The following is a 23,664-nucleotide window of genomic DNA, read 5'->3' on the forward strand; positions in this document are numbered from 1 at the left end:
AGCAACAGCCTTGGATAGACAATATAAAATTTTCCCATGAATCCTGTAAATCCCTTCACTATAAAACTCATGTCCACATCTTTATTTCAAATGTCTTTTCATTTGGTTGTTCAAAAAAAACATTCTCTTGAGAAAAAGTATCTGAGATTAATCCAAACGGAAGCATTGTGAAACATTAAGGCAACAGATAATGTAATTACCTACATTACCTTAGGTTTTTTAGTAAATCTCAATTGATAGTTTGAAGATGAACCTCAATCCCTCAACAACCCTCAGACTGAATTTAGAAATGGAGGCTGTAAATGTGTCTCTATTGTCCATCGAGCCACTGTTGAAAATCCCTGCCTACATATGAAGTGTGTTTATCTATGGTTGAGTTCAGAGGTCAGTCAGCCTGGTCAGACAGCCACACTGCATTCCCCCACCTCCTTTAGTCTCTTTCAGGGGCCTCTGGTGTTAGACCGACACATCTGTCAGGCCTCCGGCTGAGCCTCCTTTCTATTGGAGCAGTGGAGCAGAAGGCTGGAGAGGGAGAGGAGGAGAAAGAATGGAGCTCGTGCCTTCACACTGCCATCATACACACTCCATCTGGCCCGTGCCTTAACAGATGTTCCTGTCACAGACACACAAACACATAGATGCATGCACACATCCACAACACATACATGTTTACCAGTATTGGCTAAATAATAGTCAGCCCACAGTTACACTGTAAAAATAAAGAGATGATACAGTCATATATCCTGAACATACACTGAAATGTGCAGTTCCACACATGCACATGCATACATGAACAAACACTTTGTGGCAGCAGGTCTGTCCTTTTCATACCTCATAAGTCAATAATTTCCTCCCACTCAGCAAAGAAAAGCAATTAAAGTGATTCAGACAGCTCCCCCTGCCCCTCCGCCTTATGCCAAAACACCATCACCTACCCTATTCACTTTGTTGCCTCCCCCAGATCCCACGCATTATTAGAAACCATAAGAGGTCACTATGCAAAGCCAGGGCCTCTTATTGTGGCCACACACTTTTCCTTCACATTCCTGTGAACTATAAGGCATATGTGCACACACGTCCCCCCTTCACTACTGAATTAAAAAACTGTGGAAAAAATAAAAAATAAATAGTTTTTTCCGGGTTTTTGGTTTCAGGCAGGGATCTGAAATCTCTTTGAGTCTCCTCTACATTCTCAACAGCGATTTTCATGTGGCATCTAAAGTTTTCAGGTCCATTCCCATCCATTTATTATTAAAACTGTTTGTTTTTCAGCTTGTTGTAGTTTCAAAGGCCTGCTGTCGGCAGCTGCAGCTTCATACTATCTCTCCTTGCGTGTGTCTTCTATTTCCTGCTCAGGAGTTTTGTGTTGTGGCAGCTGGTCCGGTCATGTTAGTGCATCTAAGTGTAAGAGAGGGATAAGACAAGTGTCCATATCACACTGTTCTTTCCCAGATATTATGCTCTGCGGGTAGCTAGAGAGGCTCCAGTTTGGGTTTCACTTTGGTTTCTGGCTTTGTTTTGGACAAAGAAACTATGTGAGAGTATGAATCAAATATAAGTCCAAAATATAAAAGTATGGACGTACTCTTCTGAAATTAATTATTTGGTGAACAAACAGGGAGATATTGGTGCGACTGCTACCACTTTTCATTTTAACTGCTTATGGTGATAACATGGGTGGACAACAGTGTTTAACTCGTTACACTGAACTCTTAAAGGTAAAATTAACTCAGTACGTCTTTAAAAATTCTATAGTACAATATCGTTGTGTAGGTATACATATATGTGATGGACCCAGGGTCACAAGGTCACCACTGTCATTCATAATTTCCATGTGAGAAAAAGTGGACCATATATTGACTAATTCATTTTCCATGTCATCAGGGCTCTTGTTTATGCATTTTGACTTATTATGGCGCTCACAGGCCATGCAGCACCTTACACCTCACTAAACCAAAATTACTTAAACTTCAACTGAGATTAAACTACTGTGCATGATACCCACTTGATGCTCAGTTGACAAAATACAGATTGCTCCACTTGCTTTATAAGAAGCCAATGAACTTGAAGTCTACAATGACAGAATACGGACACATGATATCCTCTTGGGAGAAGAGAGCACTAGGACATTTATCATCTCATCCAGCAGACGTTTACTATCTAGTCAAAGACTTTACCCAGATTACAGCCACTTTCAGTTCTCCTTTATTTGCATATTTGCAAGCCGATCATTTGGAGAGCTGGAACAGGGTGAAAGCACAGCGGTTACATGCTGAGCATCTACATGTAGGAAATGAAAGCTCCAGGAAGTTTTCATGGAGTGTTTCTATGTGAGAGGGAGCTCAGTGAGGAGAGAGGAAAACGAAGAGATGAGCGATAATGCTGAGTCACACTGTACTGAATCTTTCTGACCCAGTTCTCACTCACATCCTAATTGCCATCACAAGTTATTTATTCTAAAAAGCTAGGGTACTTTACAGAGATGCAGATCTTAATAATACATGTTGACCTATAGTGAAATTCGGACAGGATAAGAGGTACTGAAAACACATCCATTTCTGTATTTCGTCTATTTCCATAAAAAGTGAAAATTGAGAGTCAATCTGGGAAAATGTTTAATTCTGTTGCATTAAGTTGTCACAGGCCAGTAACTAAATTGTTTCAACTCTGACAGATTGACGTCAGTAAGACAAAAAGGCTTTATATGGCGTAGTATTGCAGTACGATCTGTTCTAGAGTGACTGTGAAGAGAACAGAACATTACATTGTTGCCTATAGTATAGTGGTATTGCCACCTTTTGTGTAGGAGACCTGGGTTCAAACCCCCTGCATAAAAGGTACTACCTCCAGTAGGGGTCGTTTAGGCAAGACCCCCTTACCCTTCATGCCTACCTGTAAGTCGCTTTGGATAAAAGCATCTTCCAAATGCATAAATATATATGTGGAAACCTTTTCGTCTGTTCAGTGCTCATTTCGGGACAGATCAGACTTTAATAAACATGCAAACTGGACTGAGACTGGACTCACAGATCATGTATAAATTGAATTCAAATTGTTATCTTCTTTTTTTTTTCCCTTTGTATTGTAGTAATTGTAGTCTGAATACCTTTGATGCCAAACAGATTTGCTTTGCCAAGGGAAGTTTTATAAATGTAAAGCTCCCCTTGATGCCCATTTATTTATTTCTGTTGACAATATATAACATGTAATAGAATTGAACCGGACCGGGGGACAAGGAAAGAAGAAGAGGAAAGAAGAGGAAACAGAACAAAAATAGAAACAAAAACCAGACAACCAGCTGCTACACCTGTAAAAAACAAAACAGACAACAATCCACGGCCTCTGAGGGGAATCCAGCCTCCAGGAGCACCTGAAAGCAGAGAAACAACAAACACACAAACAAACAAAAACAAGCACAAGAAGCGGCAATCGCATACAACACAGCTGTGGATATAGATGACCTGAGACGACATGATAATTCATCAACTGCTTAGCGACCAAGCTACTGGACTAATGAATGTGTGTGTGTGTGTGTGTGAGAGAGAACATGCAACACCCATGGCACAGGACCTACATGATAACCGTGCTTAGTTATGAGTGTATAAGTGTACAGAGCCACAATCCACAGCCCCCCCCCCCCAGCAATCAGAAGCAGGCAGAGAGGGCCACAAGACCCAGGCCACCAGCAGCCCCCACAGAGCACAGAACCCAGGAAGCCCACCACAGGGACAACCACGCATCCACCCAGAAGACTGCAGAGGAAGCCCCTGGACAGAGCCCCCATAAGCATAGGGCAGAGGCCCTCCGGGAGCCAGGGGCAACAGCCCACCAACCCCGCCAGGCCCCAGCCGCCCAGACACGGGCTGTGCACTGTACCCGGGCCCCAGGAGCCCGAGCGCCCCCAAACCCCCCGGCAGAGGCCCCACCCAATACCCAGGAGGGCCAAGCACCCCAGACAGCCACACAGTGGGTCAGCGCCTGCCCCAGCGCCCCTGGCCAAGTGCCCTGGGAGTCAAGACGTGCCCACAGGTGAGTGAAGTCGCGAGCAGCGGGGAGAGGCAACGCCGCCCCCCTATCGGGAGAAGCACAGGCAGGCCAGGCGACAGCAAGTCCAGGCCCAATCATTACCACACACACTTTCACGTCCCATACATCCACACGTCCTCCCTCCCTCGACTCCGCTGGGGTGTAGTGCAGCGGGCACACCAGGGGGCCAGCAGCCCCCCAGCCACCACAGACCCCTAACCAGCAGAACAATTAATTAATCCTCTTGGCCCCTCCCGCCCCGAGCAGCAACCAGGAAGCAGGGGTGTGGGAAGAAGACCCCTCCCCTCACCCTTCTGGCTCTTCAATATTTTCTAATAGTGAGCGATTAAAATTGAGGGGCAGCCAAACTTGTAGAACTGGGAGCGCGGCCCTCTGGGCAGCCTACATACCCAAAGAGCCCCGCCCACCAGATGCCACTCAGTGTAACCACCCCCCAAGACCTAATGTGTGTGAGTGTGTTTGATAAGTAGTAATGTCTAAGATGTAATTAAAACAGGGGTGGGGAATTGCAGAGTGCAACCAAAGGGGACCACCTACGTGGCCCCATCCACTACACCCCACCGAACACATACGCCCCCAAAACCCTTCATGTGTGAGTGTGTGCTGTGTACAGGAGCCAGAAGGGAGAGGGGTATGGGGATATACACCGGGGGAGCTACTCTCCCCCGGAGAGGGCAGCCAGGGACTGGCTGCAATAGGCATCCCCGCTACCTGGGAGCCAACACAGGGCAGGAGGGGCTGATGTCCACCAGGCTCGGGGCCTGCAGCGACCATATTCCGGGAGCTACTGTACCCCCAGAAGGTACCCATCCCGCCCCACCCCACTCAACCCAACCCCACCCTGGAGGACCTCTACAAAAAACAAACAAACAACAACAAAAAACCAAACAAACAAACCACCCGGTCACACCAGTCGCAGCAGCCCGGGCCTGAGACCCACCATCACCCAGGCCCCCCCACCCACCCCCCCAACAGGGGAAAAGCACCGCCGCCCCCCCCCACCGCACGCCCCAACACCCTGAAAAAAAAAACAACCATCTGCGGACACCTTGGAGGTCCCAGAGCAACAAGCCCGGCACCAGGACCTGCACCAACCCACCCATACTGTGGCGCTTCCAGGACAACCCAGCCCCCCCAGGCACAGGCAGGGCCCCCCCCCCGGGCGCAAGGCAGCGCCCAGCCACCAGGGCCCAGGCCCAGCACCACCACCCATGCCGGAGCGGCCCAGCCACCCGGCATAGAGCCAGCAGCCACCACCCCAAGGCCTCTAAGGGACCCCGCCCCACACCGCAAGACAGTCCCACCCGCAAGCCCCCAAAACTGCCCTCCAAGCCCGACACACAGTCCCCTCCAGCAATGACCAGCCCGGTCCCCACGACCCTAGAGACCACCAGACGCCCAAAGCCACACAGCCCCCCCCAGCACACACCCAACCGCCCAGAGCGACGGGACAGCAACCCACCACCACCACTATGTGATAAAGCTAATCAGAGGGGACCAGAGAGAATTAAATTCAGCCAATTGATGTTTTGAGGAGGCAGACATTGTTTCCATGCTAATATAATCTAAAAGAAAATTTCTAAACTGGTTAATACACAGATTGTTCTTCGCTTTCCAGTTCATGAGAATAGTTTTCTTTGCGATACATAACACTGTGAGAACCCATGTGTGCTGAGTTAATTTCCATGTTGATGTTGTCTAAGTCACCCAGTATGCACAGTGTGGGGCATGCAGGGATGCTACACTTTAGCCATGTTGATAGGTCCGCACAGACTTCAAGCCAGAACTTCTGGACAGGCGCACAGAACCACAAAGCGTGTGCATAATCATCAGGTGTGTTATCTGTGCAATGTGAGCAGATGTTTGAGTGTGTTAGACCCATCCTGAACATCCTTTGTCCTGTATAGTGTGTTCTATGAAGGATTTTGTATTGTATGAGCTGTAAATTAGAATTCTGAGTCATTCTGAAGGTGTTCAAACATATTTGTGGCCAGAAGCTATGACTAGAACTGATGGATAAATCTGCCTCCCATTTTGAGGATGGAAGAGACATTGTGTCATCTATTTTAGACAATAATTTATATATTTTTGATAGTAGTTTTGGGGTGCAGATGCTTAGAAATTCTGCTACCCTAATCGGGAGTTGTGAGTCTGGTTGGTGGAGGATATATTTCTTTGTTATTATAGACTTAAGTTGTTGATATTCTAGGAATTTATTGCTGCCTATCTCATGTTGTGATATGAGCTCATCAAATGAAATAAAATTTCCATTTTGGATTATATGTTCCAGATGTTTGATTCCTTTGAATAACTTATCCACCGCGATGACAGCTCGGGAGCCTCCTTCCATGAACTTTCTCCGGATGGGGAACAGAACCCTGCGTCTTTCCAGGATTTCTTTGGGGAACTGGTCGTTGACGCTGAAGTCCGTTCCTCTCAGCTCCCTGCCGCATCCCCTCACCTGGACCTTCTGTTGGAAATGCTCGAACTTGGTCACAATCGGTCTCGGTCGGCGAGCATCAGGTCTCTTCCCTCCCAGGCGGTGGACTCGGTGAAAAGTAATGTTTTTCACTACATCTCCTGGAAGTTTCAGCTGATTTTGAATGAAGTTTTTTACTGCGAGTTCAGGATCCTCGTCTGCCTGCTCCGGGATTCCAGAAAACACCAGATTGGTCCTCATACTACGAGCCTGGAGATCAATAATTGATTCTTTCATCCTCTTGTTCTCGTCAGAGATCCGGCTCATTCCCTCGGTGAGTGTTTTCACCGATCCTCTGAGGGCTGCGTTTTCTGCAGCCAGCGTCTGCACCTGTTGCTGGCTGAACTCCAACGACTCCCGTAATGCCTGGAACTCTCTGTGTAGAATTTCTAACAGAGACATACGGGCGTCGAAGCTGGATAATTTGTTATCAATCGATGTTAAAATGTCCGTCGAATCATTACCAGCTGGAGACGTCGCTCCGGGTGACTCTTCATTACGACTTCTCTTTGAGGTTGAAGCCTTGCTGCTAGCAGATGGGGTTTGGTTAGTTTTCCCCATGACGATCCTGTCAAAACACTCGTCGATGAAATCCGTGAGGCTCTCCAGGCTTTCTTCACTGTACTCCAGTGTTTTGTTTTTGTTTCACCCGATAATATATTTATTTAAACAGTAGTTATTGGCGTAATTATAATCTTACTATATTGTTTGCTCTATTTGAGGCGCGCCTTGTTTGAATCTGCCGATAGTCTCACACAATCTCGCGACACTACAGCATCACTCCCACTACAGCATCACTCCTGTAGTATCACATTTTATCTTCAAAGTTCACAACTTACATGTTTAGATCTGATTGAGAAACCTGAAACTGGATATTACATTTTTGAGAAAATTTCTAAACTACTTGAGTCATGGTATGTTACACTAAAACCATAGTAATTTATTCATCACCAGCATATGTGTACATGGTTTTTCGTGCAATTATCTAGTCATATAACTATGTGGCAGCAGTGCAATGCCCTTCAGACACAGCCCAGATAGCAGGCATATTTGGGTGTAACTGAGCCTTTTGTGTCAGTTGCCTCATTGTCTTGCTGTAGTCCCTCTTTGACAAGCATTCTGAGTTTTTTAAAAAAAAAGATTACTAATTAATTTCTTTTGCCTATACAGTTCTCTGATAATATTGTCAAGCCCTGATTTCCTGCACTTGACCTCTGCTTTGTTGATATATCTCGTCCTTTTCTATTTTACTCAGCACACTGTGTGTGCGTCAGACAGGTTGTGCTCTATGAAGTCCTACTTCTTCCCATAACTTCATCATATCCAGATTACCCACAAGACTTCTATAAAGGGTAAGGCTTTGTGTGCACATGTTGATTTGAAAATCAAAATATCTTTTGATAAAAAACTTTGCCATTAATTTATGATTAATCACAATTCACTATCATCTGATTATTTGTGATTAAAAAGAACCCTCAATTTGTGCTCATGTGAAATATTCTAGCTCAAGGGTCAATAGAGATAGAAGGTAGGCAGAGTCAGCAGACCTTTAAACTTCTTTCGAGGGAGCAATTTATTTCCAGTTCTCTCCAGTACTACCAACTCCCCCAGCATAGCAATTGGTAGTAGCGGCCAAACACATTCAAATTTGATCACCTCTTAAATCCCCCAGAGCCCAAACTCTAACTGCCTATACACAATTGAAGGCACACGTGTTCTGCTTTAGACTATTCCATTCCTAAAAGGTCAATTTACCCAGTAACCCCATTTCATCCAAATCCAACTTTAATAAACTAAACCAACTACACATACTAACCAAACAGCTTGAAAAAAAACATCAGTTATAATACATTACATCATAACAAAAAGTTAAATATCTTCATCCATGATTAAGCTGTATCTTTGGGCCTTTCCAGCCAGGGCCTCTCACAAAACTGGTTGACTGCTCTGCCCCAAAGGTCTCAAAAGGCTGGATTCCCTGTTGAACAGTTTGAGATGCTGGCCGCTCTGCAGTAAGTCTCTGGAGTGTTCCTGAACCAGACTTGTTGGTGTTCCCGGTGTTCTGATTGGACCTCCTGCTGGAGCTGGCTGAACTGGTGCTGCACTCTTGTCCACCGCTCCTCGTGGCATCATGATCAGTATATGTATGATGGTATATATTTGACAATGCTTCACTTTTCTTTTAATCCTTTCCTTACTCTGCTTGAAAGTGAATCATACATTATGTTTTAAATTATAAAGGGACATGCATGCATTTGTATCCGTCAACAGCTCAATTTACTTTCAAAAGGCTTTGAAGCAACACTCTGAGTCCCTAATTGGTCTACGTTAACTGCATCATCCAAGTGTTTAAAGCATAGAAAGCTTTCTACTCCTCCAATGTATTTTTATTCATCACATCCCAGCTGTCTCATCCAGGCTGGTGACACCTCAGAGGATTTGGCCCAGAGGCTCAGAGGTTTAGGGCTTCTGGGAACAAATGCATAATATGGAAGCCATCATAGATTACATATCATGCAATATTTGTTTAGCATTGTAATCATACATATTTCAAATGCAACTGCATATTAGGCATAATTTATATTTTGTGGAGGTTGCTTAAATTAGGCTTTTGTTGCTTTATACATACTTATTCACAATATTTTGTCATGTGTTTGCTATGGCTGATGGTAGTGCCTGGTCTTAATTTCAGTGTCTGTAATAAACTTCTTCATTGTCAAGTAAAAAGAACACTCCCCTCTCCATGTCATCGTGTGATGAACTTATACAATCAATAATAAATGTGAGCATGCTGTTTAATCTATTTCTGCAAAATATGAAGCAATGTATTAACTGGATGAATTCTTTAAAAATGTATAGTTATCCAACACGTGCTCAGAAGAAAACCCATCTCTCTTATTTCATCTTATATACCAACTTTCTGGCAGATGTGTTACCATAATCTTTTCTTTTTTTTATTTAAACATCTTACGCCTTGGTATTCAAACCTTTTTTTTCTGTTTAAATGTAGGAAATTAGTAATTTCCTGAGTTTTATACTCTTTCCCACCAGTTCTGGAGTTAACAAGATCATGGACCACTTCGAAAATAATGTTATCCCTTAACATTTTTGCAGAGACTCAAATTTGCATCACATATGATCTGCCTTACAATGTCTGTTTTAATTCTTTTGGAAACGAAGACCAAACTTAAAAACCTTAAATAGCTTTTTTCTAATACAAAATCTGCTCTAACTTAGAGATTTAGTTTCTGTGGTTTACACCAGTATAAACAGAACCACTGAAAGTAACACTATATTAATGGTCTTCATACAAGCCACGCTAAACAGTTCAGGATAGTCTGAGACATCTGTAAGATCAGGATAACTTGATCCATCTGGAACGAAATAATTGTTATTTTATTCTTATCCACGGATTTATGGAATGAGACAGCAAGCACAGGATTTATGCAATCTCCAAAGCTTAAGTTCCCTCTTGCAGCTTTAAACTTTGTTTGTGTGATGTGAAGCTCACAGATTTGCTTACCTTTACAATCTATCTCTATAGTGGATCAAAGTACAGGAAGCTTCTTTGTCCCTGGTGGGTTTAACTCCTGAAATCACATGGAGATCACAGCATTCAGTGGGATTCCCCTGGTTAGTGAGCTTCATTAAAAGAGCAGATGTTCTTCTTTTTGTGGAGCTTTAATGCTCAATCAAATGGGATTTTTTTGTTTTAATGTTTCTGTGTGTCACACAGCAGATCACAGTGCAGACCCTCTGTGCTAAACCTGCAGCACAAATAAAGACTGAGTGATTATTAAAAGCTGTGGCAGACAGCCCCCTCAGGTCAGTATTGAGCCCTGGATCTGACCTGTCAGGACACGCACAGTGGAGGCATTTGACGTTTGATCCGCTTCCATAGCAACTGCAGATTCAGACAGTTGTAGGCGTGTTGGGTGGATCTGAGATACTAGTGGGTATTTGTGTGAGCATACTGGTACCATCTGTGACATCAGAAGCAAGGTGTGTTGGGATGTGTCCTGAATTTATTACTTATTGTGTGAATCACTTACAATCTGTTCCCACATGCAGTCGCTGACATAGTCATGTTTTCCATCATTCCAGAGCCATTACACTGACTTACATTATTTCTTCTGAGAGACTTACCCCAGTAATAAATGGTAAGAACACACTCATACAGCACTTAAGTCTACACATAACTACGTGCTGTCTAACACACATTCATACACCAATGGATACATCAGTAGGCAAACAATAAGCCATCAGTAGGCAATGTGGGGTTCAATGTCTTTCCCAAGGACACTTCGACATATAGCCCAGGGAAGCCGGAGTCAAACCACCAACCTTCCAATTGATGGGCGACTGCTCTTCCTCGTAGCCACCCCCATAACCGATAACCACCATTGGTCTTAAGTTAACCTTAACATAACCTCAAACGAGCTCTTCAGCCAACGATTTATTAATCTATGTTCTCTTAGCTTGCTTTTGCCCCCAAAAGGAAGTAAAACTCCTACAGTGTGACTGTGAAAACATCTGTATGTTCCCACAACATGTCTAATACAAGTGCACTAACACACGAGCCCTGCCATGCACATGTCCTTGTGCACACACACACGCACACACACGTAGACAGAACCCAGGCTGCAGATGTCTGTAGGAGGTGTTGAAAGTGTCTGTATGTGCTGCCCTCTGACACCAGTATACACATGACAGACACACACTCACACACACACGCATGTGCGCACACACCCACACTCACCAGCCTGTAAAGCAGAAAAGACTAGGTGCTTTTTTTGGCTTATTGTTTGGGTCAATTGATCTTAACAATTGAATGGTTAAATGTTTTGTTTTGACAAATTAGTTATTTTTTTATTCAGTACATAAGTGAAGCAGGCATAGACGGTACATGACAACAAGTAGCATTTTTCATGGATGTGTATGTAGCCTGGTAAAATTTACAGTTAATTGTCATGGCTGATTTTTTTACATTGATCATCAGGAACAAAGAAGTTTTTATGTTTTGGTACACGAATAATGATTCTGGAGATGTACATGTCACATGTGGTATTTTACTGACAACTCAGGGTACAAAATTGTACCTTTTATAACCTTAAGGTATAGGTATATATATATAGGCTAAAGTCTTGGTCCATATGTGTGGGCTGCACAGTCGTGTGGTGTTTTGTCCTTGTGCACATGTGCACATGTTGACTTCCAAGAAAGTTTTTGGTTCCAGTATTGGCTGCTGCTGTCGAGAGTTTGCTTCGTTACCCTGTGCTTGGGTTTTATGTGGGTACTCTGGATTCCTCCAAACATGCATGTCAGATTAACTGTTGATTCTAAATTGACTGTAGGTATGACAGCAGCTTCCAATGCTTCCATTTATTTTCCAGAAGATAAAGATACATTTTTATCATTAGAATTGTAGAACAGAGCTTTTCAACATACTGACAAGATGGTACAAAATTATATTTTCCAGTAATTGTGCCTGTACTCTATTAAGGTACAGAAAAAACATAGTATATGTACCTTTTTGGGACCATTTCTGCGCCTTTTTTTTTTTTTGTGTATATCAAAGAGCTATGTGGAACAGCTGTGGCTTAAAGAGAGCATCTTTTTGTTGCACAAGTGTAGTGTGACCGATGTGTGAAAAGCAATCTTAATGACCAAAGAGGTCCTCTTTGGACCCATGCACCCTTGGAAACCATAAACCTGTGCATGACCTTTAAGGAGCCCACATTCAGCTGCTGGTGGGGGTGGCTGTAACTCAGGAGGAAGAGCAGTCGTCTACCAGTTACAGTTTGGTGGTTTTAATTTTGGTCTCCCCAGACCACATATAACATATAACATTTACTGTTATGAAACTTAATTTAAAATTCTGGCCTCAGGATTACTCGCTGTAGGAAAACATTTAAAATATTCAGACAAAGCATTTATTTATTCATTTATTGTGTTTGTTGTGGATATATACCTGTGTAAAGATGTAAAGTATACTGTATACAAGTTTGCTTTTTCTCATCCTGTCATTTTCTTTCACACATGCAAAATGAATTCATGCCACTCTGCAGAATGCTCATAAATACTTAATCAAAAATACCCACTACACGTGTTGCTTATAAATATGCAGAACATTGCTGTGGGGGAATACACAGGGTCACAGTGCAAGTAAAATTATGTTGTGAGACAGATAGTGTGTGTATACGTGATGCATTCATCATAATGCATCATAATTCAACATAAACCTTTGAGTTGTGAGACACACGACAAACTAGAAACAACATATTGTACATAATGTTGCTCACAGCCATAAGCATTTTACTCAAATCTTCATCGAGAGCAACATGAATACATGAATTTTCACAAAGAAAACATACTGTCTCACAAATGCAGTGTTGTATGTGCATTACACTTTTTGACATTGATCCGAATCTGAATGTAGGATAATTTCAATATATAAGTCACTATAGTCCAAGTAGAAAGCTTCCTCTCCAATCCAATTACTTGTTTTTCAAATTCTGCCCAATATATTCAAAGTGTATTCATATTATGCCAATTCATAATAAGTGACACAGCTAAGAAAACCAATATGTTGCATCAGTTCCTTACTTTAATTCAGCCCCCTGTCCTGAGCGTGGGCACAGGGCACGCCTGATAGGTTGTAAGGCTGGAGCCTTATCCAGCTGGGCGAGAGGCGGGGTACACCCTGGATGGGCGCCAGGCCATCACAGGGCCACACAGAGACAGACAAGACACACAACCATGCACATTCACACTCACTTCTAGGGACAATTTATAGTCACCAATCAACCCAACATGCATGTTTTTGGATGGTGGGAGGAAGCCGGAGTAGCTAGAGAGGACCCACGCATACATGAGGAGAACACAGAGAGGCCCCAGCTGGAATTCAAACCAGGAAATAGATAGATAGATAAAATGTATTTTTATCATTATAATATTAATAGTAATCGTGACAAGAATTATTATCAGCCATTATTATTATCAGGCAACTATTTCTGAAAATAACTTCTGCGAGGATTGGGATTCCATCCTCAAGCACAATGAGCACGAGCACAAGATAACCCCAGTATCTTGAATCTCCGTTTTAAAGCTTCTGTACAATTATGACAACTGATAATGAAATTAAAACTGTAATCATTCAAATCATGCACCCATGCAGCATTCATTGGCCTGGTTACAATGCTTCCTTGCATTATTCAACACTCTTTGGACAACCAGGCTCAACTGTTATGGGTGATTATGCGGCCGTGTTTCGAACCCCCGGCAGGTTTGCCTTTGTTAGTTGTCAGTCCTCCGGGGGTTAATGACCTAGAATCCGTCATCTTCTAATTGTCCTCGAGATGAAAAGAGACATTGTTTACATACATCTGCCTTCAAAGAAGAAAGCGTCCAAATTAGAAGCAGTAAGTCAAACAGTATGCAGATGAGGCAGCTGAGTTGGGTGAATAGACAACTCGCGACTGGAGGCACACACGCCTTCACCCTCCTCGCCTCATGCCTTCATCTCCTAGTTGTGTCCTGTGTGTGAGGATGGAGAGAAGCTGGGGTGGGGTGAGAGCAGGCAGTGACAGGTGCTTTCTCCCCCTTCCTGCAGAGCCTCTCCATTGTGGTTTCTTTAAAAAGGACAGCTGTTATGTCTCGCACCCCCTCCATTGTGTGTGTTGGCATGCAGGGCTGAATGTGTTTTTTATTGTTAGGCATTTTGTCTTAACAGGCACTTAAGAGGCTGAGGTGCCATTGTTTTGCCCTCAGCTCCTTTGGTGGTATTCTGGTCTGTCCAATTGGAATAATTTATAATTTTTTTCACACTCATATTGTTCTTGAGTTTTCTTCTTTTTTCATGTACTTTCTCATTTAATCACAAGCTCATTTCTGTTTATGACTTACATCATGTATTACCACAACAAAATATACCTATTTATCTATTTTCTATATGCTATTTATCTGCAACTTACCGTGGCTAATAAATAAGAAAATAATGTATTTCAATTATCACAAACTAATGTCAAACTTAAAAAGGGTCCCCGACAATTTGATGAGTACAAAAATATATGCTTGCTTTGTTTTTTACTGTTACTGGAAGCATTTCACCATCACCCACCTTTTGGTTACTTTTTGCTACTTTTGTATAATTTAGTTATTTAACTTGCATGCATGTATTCCAAACCTTGTTGTGTGTTTGTGTGTTATCACATAGATATACATAAAATCACTCACTGTGATGAAATATTTTTGGTTGATGTGTATCAGAATGTTTGTGACAAAACTATTTCCCCGCTTGCAAAAAGATAGAAGCCATATATGTCTTCTTTTCATAATACCGTGAGTGTATGCTGTAGCTCAGGATGTAAAGTTTTTATAATAGTGGTTGGATGAAAGAACGGTGACAGAATTGTATGGCTATAGATAAAGGCTAAAATAATGAAAAGATGGTCATAATTCTGTTTAGATTTGTTACAGTAAGTAAACAATAAGTGTGAAAATATTCATGGGTCTTGCTTGAATGGCACCTCTTCCTTCTCAATAATTGTTCCTTCTCTGTATTACTTCACCCTTCTAATTTTTTTAAATAGGGGAGGGGTATGCTCTAAATGCAGATGAAGCTCTGTTAAGCCAAATGTCTGCCCTTTGTCTTCTTCCAGAGCCCAGATGCTTCCATTTGCCCTCTAGTTTGCTGACCATATTGGCATTGGAGGAATGGCACTATGAACTGTGTTGTCCCTGTTCAGCCTCCCCATGCTGGCAGCCCCTGGCCTCAATCCTGCACCCTGACTTTAAAAGCTAAGGGTAGAGAAACAGCTTTGACTGGAATTCTTTATATATTGAATAGACAATCAACAAGGCAAAATCATATCTCAGTGGGAATGGGGTTGTTCTAGTAAAGCACTTTCATGAACTTTTTGGATTAAAAGACACAATTTTAGACCTTTTTTTGTGGGATTAGATGTGAGCTACTACTGATCATCAAACCAACAATACGTGTTAATATTTTGGCTCCAAAAGTTTACAATTTACTAATTATATTCCGATTTTTAGAAAAAGACAAACTACTTATATCACAGCTCAAAATTGATAAATTACTATGCAAGGTGATGTTTGAGGGGAATGATGGTGATATTAGGATGTGGATATGACCAAGGTGAGATGTATGGTTGTTGTTTCTTCTTGCTAGATTTGGCTTTACAGATGCTCATCAAATGTTTAACTTTGTTAATATCATTAAGGTTCCTCAAAAAAGAAAAAAATAATTCAACTTACTTTTTTCCCCCACAAACACTGCAAAAAAGAAATATAAGTGCGATATTAAGTTGCTAGCAACCAGTGCTGATAGAACCAAGGCTAGCTAGTTGCCATTTTGACCTTAGCTGTCCAAAAGCATATTGTTGCTTTGGGCTAAATGCTTAAAACATTATGCTAACATACTCACTATAACTTTGCTTACAATATGAATCTCAAACAGGTAAACATTTTGTGCTAGTCCTTGCAACCACAAAGTCTTGAGGTATTTTAGTCTGAAACGACATATTAACATCCATAGAGGCATGGGCTATGGTGGCTAAAAACAGTCAGCAAACAAGCTGAGTTTGTTGATGTTGACAGTTAAAGTCTCACCTCAGATTATAATTTTACTGTTGCTACATTTAAAGAAGGTTTAGCTTTCTAATGTAAACTTTTTCAATCTATAAGTACTTCAGGACCTAGTTACAGTCAGTTGATAATATGTTCATGTGATATTTTTCTCACTGATTGATTATTTAAATGCTAACCATTAAAGTATACTGTACTTTCTGTACTAGATTGTCATCTAACAATTTGGATAAAAAAACTGACATACCAAAGATTTATTAAACAGATCCAATAAAGACATCAGTTACTTTCATGGGTGAAAATTAAACAGTTGTTTTTTACAGCCAAAGTGAGCTTCACACCCTTTAACTGAAAGCACATGCATACAGCAGTTATTTTCTTGTGAAACAAGAACAGAATTTTAATCACTTAACCACGACGGTATATTCCCTGGCATTGCGGCATCATTGGGCTTAGTGTTCAGGCAAAGTCTGTCATTTTCACAATATCAGTACTGGATACGTCTGTCAAAACACCACCTGCCTTTCAGCCACACATCCATGCCAGCCCTCATCCACCACCGTCCCTCATGATTTTCTCTGACAGGATGACGACTGATGTGTAATTGAGCTTATTCTAACAATAGCTTTAAAGCAGGCCACCCCATGGAGCCGGACAGCAGTATTAAACTACCAACTATGAAGTGTGTGCATCAAAGTGAATGGTCTTTTTTCTTTTCTTTCTTTTTTTCTTTAAGGAATTGATGTTTGCCAGATGTAAGCTTTCGCCACGTGACGTGATGAATGAATGACTCATTTGACATTCATTCATGGGGGATACAGAGCAAATCAATTTCTGGTGACCCATGTTGTAGTAGTGACCCAGAAGGCAAGGCGTGTGGGAGTGAGAGGCTAAAGAATGGACCCACAGGGAGCAGCATCTGCATTATAAAATGATTTACATTTTTAACATTTGTCGTATTTAACTATTGAACAGTGGGAGGTGTCCAGTCTGGATGTGTTTTCAGCTAGAATTGCATACTAGAAAATAGGGGCACAGGGGTCACTCGTTTATTAAGTTATTAAGTCTGACTTATTTCTATTTTGTTTAATTTTAATTTAAAAAAAAATTAAATTCATATTAATCTTCTTTTAAGTTCAGGTGACAATGGACTGGTTAGCTAACTGAACAAATCAAATAATTTAGGAATGTTATTTATACACTGTCAAGTAAACATTGCATTAAAAGTGAATTCAGAAATCTTAAACCTGGACAGTTAAAAATATCTTAATTGTACAAGTTTGTATCAGAATGCTCCAACCTTTTCAGGTCCAAATTATCAATAGGGTTTGAAATCCAAGGGTTCCAATACAGAGAGAGAAAGCTATAGGTAGCACTCACAAAATGGGACTGGATAGTGTAGTGGTAGACTGCCACCTTTCATGCGGGTGGCCTGGGTTCAAATCCCTTGCATGAAAGATACTACTTTCAGTGAGAGGAGACTTACGTCTCTCCAAATCTCACTCTGGAAAGATGAACAAAACTAAATACCTGGTCTGTACATGACAGAAAACTGGAGAGATTATCAGAAACTTGTTTCAGGTTACACTGTGATTTATCTTCTTTTTCTTGAGGCAGCAACAAATACGCCGCAATAAATGTGAAGTCATGATTAAGTTTCCAGCTGGACAAGTTTGATTTTGCTAAATCTGTTATCACACCCCTCTGGACTAATGCTTCTTTTAAATCAGGCTGTTTTCAGGCACAAGCTGGTGTATGCTCTCCTTGTTATCAGTTTCTCCATCCTTCATTGACTTCATTAGTTGTTGCTTGATTTTCTGCACTGCAATGGTACAACATTTTATCCCTAAAACAACCTTTATTTAATTCCTAATTCAGAAGTAAGAAGCAGAATTTGAATTAGTCTGCTTGCTGACTGATTCCTTCAGTGAACTTGTTCTCCCCTCCACTGCCATGAAGGTGCCCTTGAGGAAGATGCCTAGCCCCCTGCTGTTGCAGTGCATCTGCTCAGTGGTCAATGGAACACAACTTTGGCTGTACTAGACAGATCCCACATGTAGATGTGTGAGGGCATGAATGACTCTAATGAGCTGACACAGACACGAAGAAGACACATGCCGGCTGTGGCTGAACTCACAACCTGAGTGAATAATAAACAGACAGTCTTTGAGGATTATTTCTTTCTTTCTCTCTATATATAACTGCTTACAGACATTTTTCACTCCGTTTTAGGTTAATTTAGAATTTTTAAATTGACTTTTGAATTTCTTTAAACATTAAGATTGGTTTTCACTTCACAATTAAAAATAATAAATGAATAAAACTATTAAACTGACAAACAACAATGTCCTTGATGATGATTTTGTGACTTCGAGTTCTAACTTCTGAGATACACTGCATGAAGTATTACTTGGCAGCAAAGGGGGAATACGGATCAAGTCAGAATTGCTGCGTTTACAAACAGCGAGGGCTAATATGCTACATTGTATGCCTTTAAATTCAGAAGTTTACCATAGGGAATACAAAACTTCTTGTTTAACAAAACAAAAAAACAATGATATGAGCTGAATATATTTAGAAAATCCACATGCATTAGAAAAAAAATTTGGCTTCCTTTATTCTGTCATAGCAGTTAACACCGTGCTGACAGCTGCTAATTAATAATTTTTTCTCTCACAGTAAGAATGCAGCAGGAAGGCTTTTACAGGAATGATACTAATTTTCAAACCCCACTATACATACCTAAGGTGGTGAAAACCAAACGGAAGTGAAAGATGTACAGAAAACTTGAACTGACTCTGACTTGTGATATGTTAATAAATTCCAGAGAGCCGTGAGATATGAATCCAAATATGTTAGTTGTGTAGAATAGTTGATACTTGATAAGATGGGAATTTCATCAGTAAGTATGCAAAAGAGAACTTACTTTTCTGCTTCTGCCCCCCTCCTCCACCTACAGTCCTCCATCATAAATTCAGGAAGATTAATATTTCATCCGTCACTTCACAGCACTTTCAGCAGTGCCATGGACCAGGAGGAGGAAGTAGGGGCACCTTGTTAGTAACATGGTGTCATGTATAGACACGCTTATCCCTCACGTGTTTCATTATACTAACAAAATAAGAGATGATGCTCTCTTATGGAAATGCTTAGTGTTTTCCTTTCCCAGTCTAATGGAGTTCCCTTCACAGGAAGTAAAAGGATGAGACAATCTGCCTACGTGTGACAGAGAGCTGTTGAAAAAGCCCAAGTGAAGCAAACTGTCACAGCTCTGATACATACAGATTCATTGCATGATGCAGTTTAGGATACTGAGATCAGACACCAAATTGATACTTGTGATGAGACTTAAAGGTCACAAGTAGACCTTTTGCCATTGCCAAGATTAAAAATGACATTACTGTAAATACTAAAACAAAGTAATGGTGTTGTGCATGCTGACTCAGCTGTCAGTTTTTTTTTAAAAGTCAGATCAGATTTTAATTTAATTTCTATTTAAAAAATGTCTTTAGCCATGTGTCTTCCATTGCTGAAGACAAACAAGGCTTAACTTGATGAGTTAAAACTGCACCAGGCACAAAAGTGTCAAATGACAAAAGGAAAAGTGAATGCTACACAAAGATGGCATTTATGAGGGAAAAAACATCTTTGAAAATACCCTCTCTACATCGTCCTTGCTGTTTGTCAAAAGGGAAGCTGGACCACCACACGGTACTCTGTAAGTATTGTGGTCATTTTGACATAACAATTCATATTAAACTAACAAACACGGAGAATGACTAAACAAAAAGTCAGTGGATGAGAGCCTTTGGAAACATCTACCAAGAAACGCAGGGCACCCCCTCCTCTTACATCATCTATCCTGGCAAAGCATGGCACAAGGGGATGTACAGGATGTTCAAGGAGCAGCAGCAGAGTTAAAAACAAAGATAACATGCCATGATGCATTCAGGGTCCCTGCTATAGTAGTCTTACTACTGACAGCTGTTCTGAGGACAAGCTGAGACCCAGTAGGATTCCTGTATTAGTTTGTAAAAGAAGGAACCGAAAACAGTCAACTTGCTGGGTGAATCTATCTAATCTGTTAACGGTACCCGGTAAAACTCAGAATACAACAGAGACCTGTGTAAACTCCACAAAGCTCGCTTTACTTAATATTAGATCTATGTCACTGTCACAAGTGCTACTGTTCTTAATGAAACGGCACCTCCAAATTTTAGTTTTATGGATAAATGCCAAAATGGAAGGAAAGGTGGGGGAGAAGCTGCCTTATTTAAAGATACATTCCAGTGTAAAGAGATCACGTTCGGTGATTTCACTTCTTTTGAATGTCTTAGTTTTATTTTAAAGGGTGTTCCTAAAATTCTGTTCATAATAATTTACATATCTCCAGGATACTGTGCAAGTTTTATTGATGAATTTTCTGAATTATTTTCTGTTATTTCGACTGATTTTAACCATTTTATTTATTTTAATATTTTTTCTTGACAGGGGATTTTAACATTCACATAGATAATATGACGGATGGTAATGCCAAAGAATTTTCTTCTGTCCTGGACATGTTTGGTTTGTGGTATCTTATTTGATTTATTGATCACTCAGAATGTTCAAACAACCAGCTTCTCGGTTAAGAAGAGGTACATTAATGAGAAAACAAGTGCTCAGTTTAGGGAGGCCATAGCTATGTTACCAACAATGAGCGCACAGTTGGTTAATGGACTGCTGGATAATTTCAACTTAAGAATTTTGAATGTCATGGAAGCTGTTGCACTGATAAGAATGAAAAGCACCTTGAGCAAACAGAAAACATTATGGAGAAACACCACAACGATCAAAAACATGAAAACAGAATGCAGGAAAGCTGAATGTAAGTGGAGGAAAACAAAGCTCCAGATTCACTATGAGCTGTACAAACAAAGCCTGCGTAGTTATAACAATGAGCTGTGCAAGGCCAGACAGCTGCATTTATCTGAAATGATTAATAAAAATGTCAACAATTCTTGAACTCTGTTTGCTAGGGTTGAAAAACTCACAAATCCTCCTAAACAGTTAAACCCAGACCTCCTCTCCACTGAGAAATGCAACAAATTTGCCAACTTTTTTAGCCAAAAAATCAAAACAATTAGACAGAACACGCCACACAGACAAACAAGGAAACTAATCTGTGTCTAAAACCTAGAAATAACTCTGACGTTATGTCACTATTTAATATTATTGATTTAAAAATACAAGAGGAAACAGTTCGGCATCTGAAATCAACAACTTGCACTCTTGACATAATACCATCCGACTTTTTAAAAACTGTTTTTTTCCTCAGTAGAAAGTGATATCATACAAATAGTTAACAGCTCACTGGCATCAGGCATTTTTCCCAAGTCACTAAAGACAGCTGCCATTAAGCCACTCCTAAAGAAGAGAACTCTAGACAACTCTATGATGAACAACTACAGACCTATCTCTAACCTCTCTTTTATATTGAGAAAGATTATTAAGAAAGTTGTATTTAACCAGGTCAATGACTTTCTGAATAAAAGTGGAAGTCTCGATAACTTTCAATCAGGCTTCTGATATCATCACAGCACTGAAACAGCTCTGTTTAAAGTGTTAAACGACATCAGGTTGAATACTGATTCTGGTTATGTTTCAGTCTTGTTTCTGTTGGATCTCAGTGCTGCGTTTGATACTGTAGATCACAGAATCCTGTTGCACAGGCTGGAAAACTGGGTTGGACCTTCTGGAGTGGTCCTTCAGGTCCTATTTAGAAGGCTGGAATTAATTTGTTACAATTGGCAGCTATGAATCTGAGCGAGTGGCCATGACTTGTGGAATGCCCCAGGGGTCATTTCTTGGACCTCTTCTGTTTAACTTGTATATGCTCCCTTTGGGTCAGATATTACAGAACTTTAACATCAATTATCAGAGTTATGCAGACGATACACAACTTTATGTGTCTCTGTCACCAGACGACTGCAGCCCAGCACACGTTAAGTGTCAGTGTCTGGAGGAAATAAACACCTGGATGAGAGAGAATTTTCTACAATTAAATGAAGACATAACTGAGATCATTCTGTTTGGTACCAAAGAGAAGAGGGTCAGCATTGGTAAATATCTGGAGACTCGGGCCCTTACAATCACTGACCAAGTTCATAACCTTGGAGTGTAGATAGACTCAGATCTGACTTTCAGCAACTGAAAGCACCTGAAAGCTGTCACCAAGGCTGCTTTTTACCAACTCAGAAACATCAACAGAGTTAAAGGTTTTCTCTCCCAGGGTGATAGCACTGAGTGGTATCTGGTGGACGGGGCTCTTTGGGTATGTAGGCTGCCCAGAGGGCTGCGCTCCCAGTTCTGCAAGAAAATATTGGAACGTTGCCTCTCCCCGCTACTCGCAGCTTCACCCACCTGTGGACACGTCTTGACTCCTCTTGTTTTTGTTTGTTTGTTTTTTTGTTTTTTCTCTGCTTATCTGCTTACAGGTGCTCCTGGTGACACTAAGGCTGGATTCTCCACAGAGGCCGTATATTGTCTTCTGTTTTGTTTTTACAGGTGTAGCAGCTGGTTGTCTGGATTTTCTTTCTATTTCTGTTCTGTTTCTTCTTCTTTGCTGTTCCTCCTTCCCTGTTCCTGGTCCGGTTTGACACTTTTACATGTTAAATATTGTAACAAAATTAAATAAATAAGCAGTTGATGGGCATCAAGGGGAGCTTTACACTCATAAAGCTTCCCTTGGCAAAGCAAATCTGTTTGGCATAAATGGTATTGAGATTCTGCTGCTATAATGCTGGACAGGACAAGGGGGAAAAAAAAAGGTTTTCTCTCCCAAAAAGACCAGGAGAAACTCATCCATGCATTCATCTCCAGTAGACTTGATTACTGTAATTGTCTTTTAACTGGACTTCCAAAAAAAGAGCATTAAACATCTGCAGCTCATCCAGAACGCTAGAGTTTTACCAGCACTAAGAGATCTGAACACATCATACCAGTTTTAAAATCTTTACTCTGGCTTCCAATCAGTCACAGAATAGATTTTAAAAGCCTGCTGATGGTTTACAAATCCCAGAACCGTTTAGCCCAAAAAATACATTTGTGATATGTTCAGAGAATATAAACCCAGCAGAACTCTTAGATCCAAGGACTCAGGTCAGCTGGTCCAGTCCAGAGTTCAGACAGCAAATGAGAAGCAGCATTTAGCTGTTATGCTGCAAACAAGTGGAACAAACTGCCAGTGGAGATTAAACTGTCACCAAATGTAGACATTTTTAAATCCAGGTGAAAAACTTTTTTTTCTCATGTGTCTATGCATTAAATTTGCACAATATCTTTTAACTTATCTAGACTGTTGCTTGTTTTCATTCATTTGAATTATTTTATTTCTTTCTCTTTATGTTATTTTACATATTTTTAATGTTTCTTCCTCTTCCCGCTGCAATGCTTTTATTTTATGCAAAACACTTTGAATTGCTTTGTACATGAAATGTGCTGTACAAATAAATTTGACTTTGACTTTGCCTTTTGACATTACTATATGGTCA

The 23,664-nt window shown here is 41.0% G+C and overlaps 1 protein-coding gene across 1 annotated transcript in view; it reads right to left on the reverse strand.

Moving 5' to 3' along the window:
• Positions 1-473: 473 nt before the first annotated feature.
• The window catches only part of LOC140270636 (general transcription factor II-I repeat domain-containing protein 2B-like), a 44,189-nt gene continuing 20,998 nt past the window's right edge, over positions 474-23,664 (reverse strand). Inside the window, exon 2 of the mRNA XM_072365840.1 lies at positions 474-613. Within this exon, the coding sequence (XP_072221941.1) occupies positions 474-613 (140 nt within the window). The remainder of the gene's footprint in view (positions 614-23,664) is intronic.

The sequence above is a fragment of the Leuresthes tenuis genome, unplaced genomic scaffold (assembly GCF_036924035.1).
Source record: "Leuresthes tenuis unplaced genomic scaffold, fLeuTen1.0.hap1 SCAF_15, whole genome shotgun sequence".
Lineage (NCBI taxonomy): Eukaryota > Metazoa > Chordata > Actinopteri > Atheriniformes > Atherinopsidae > Leuresthes > Leuresthes tenuis.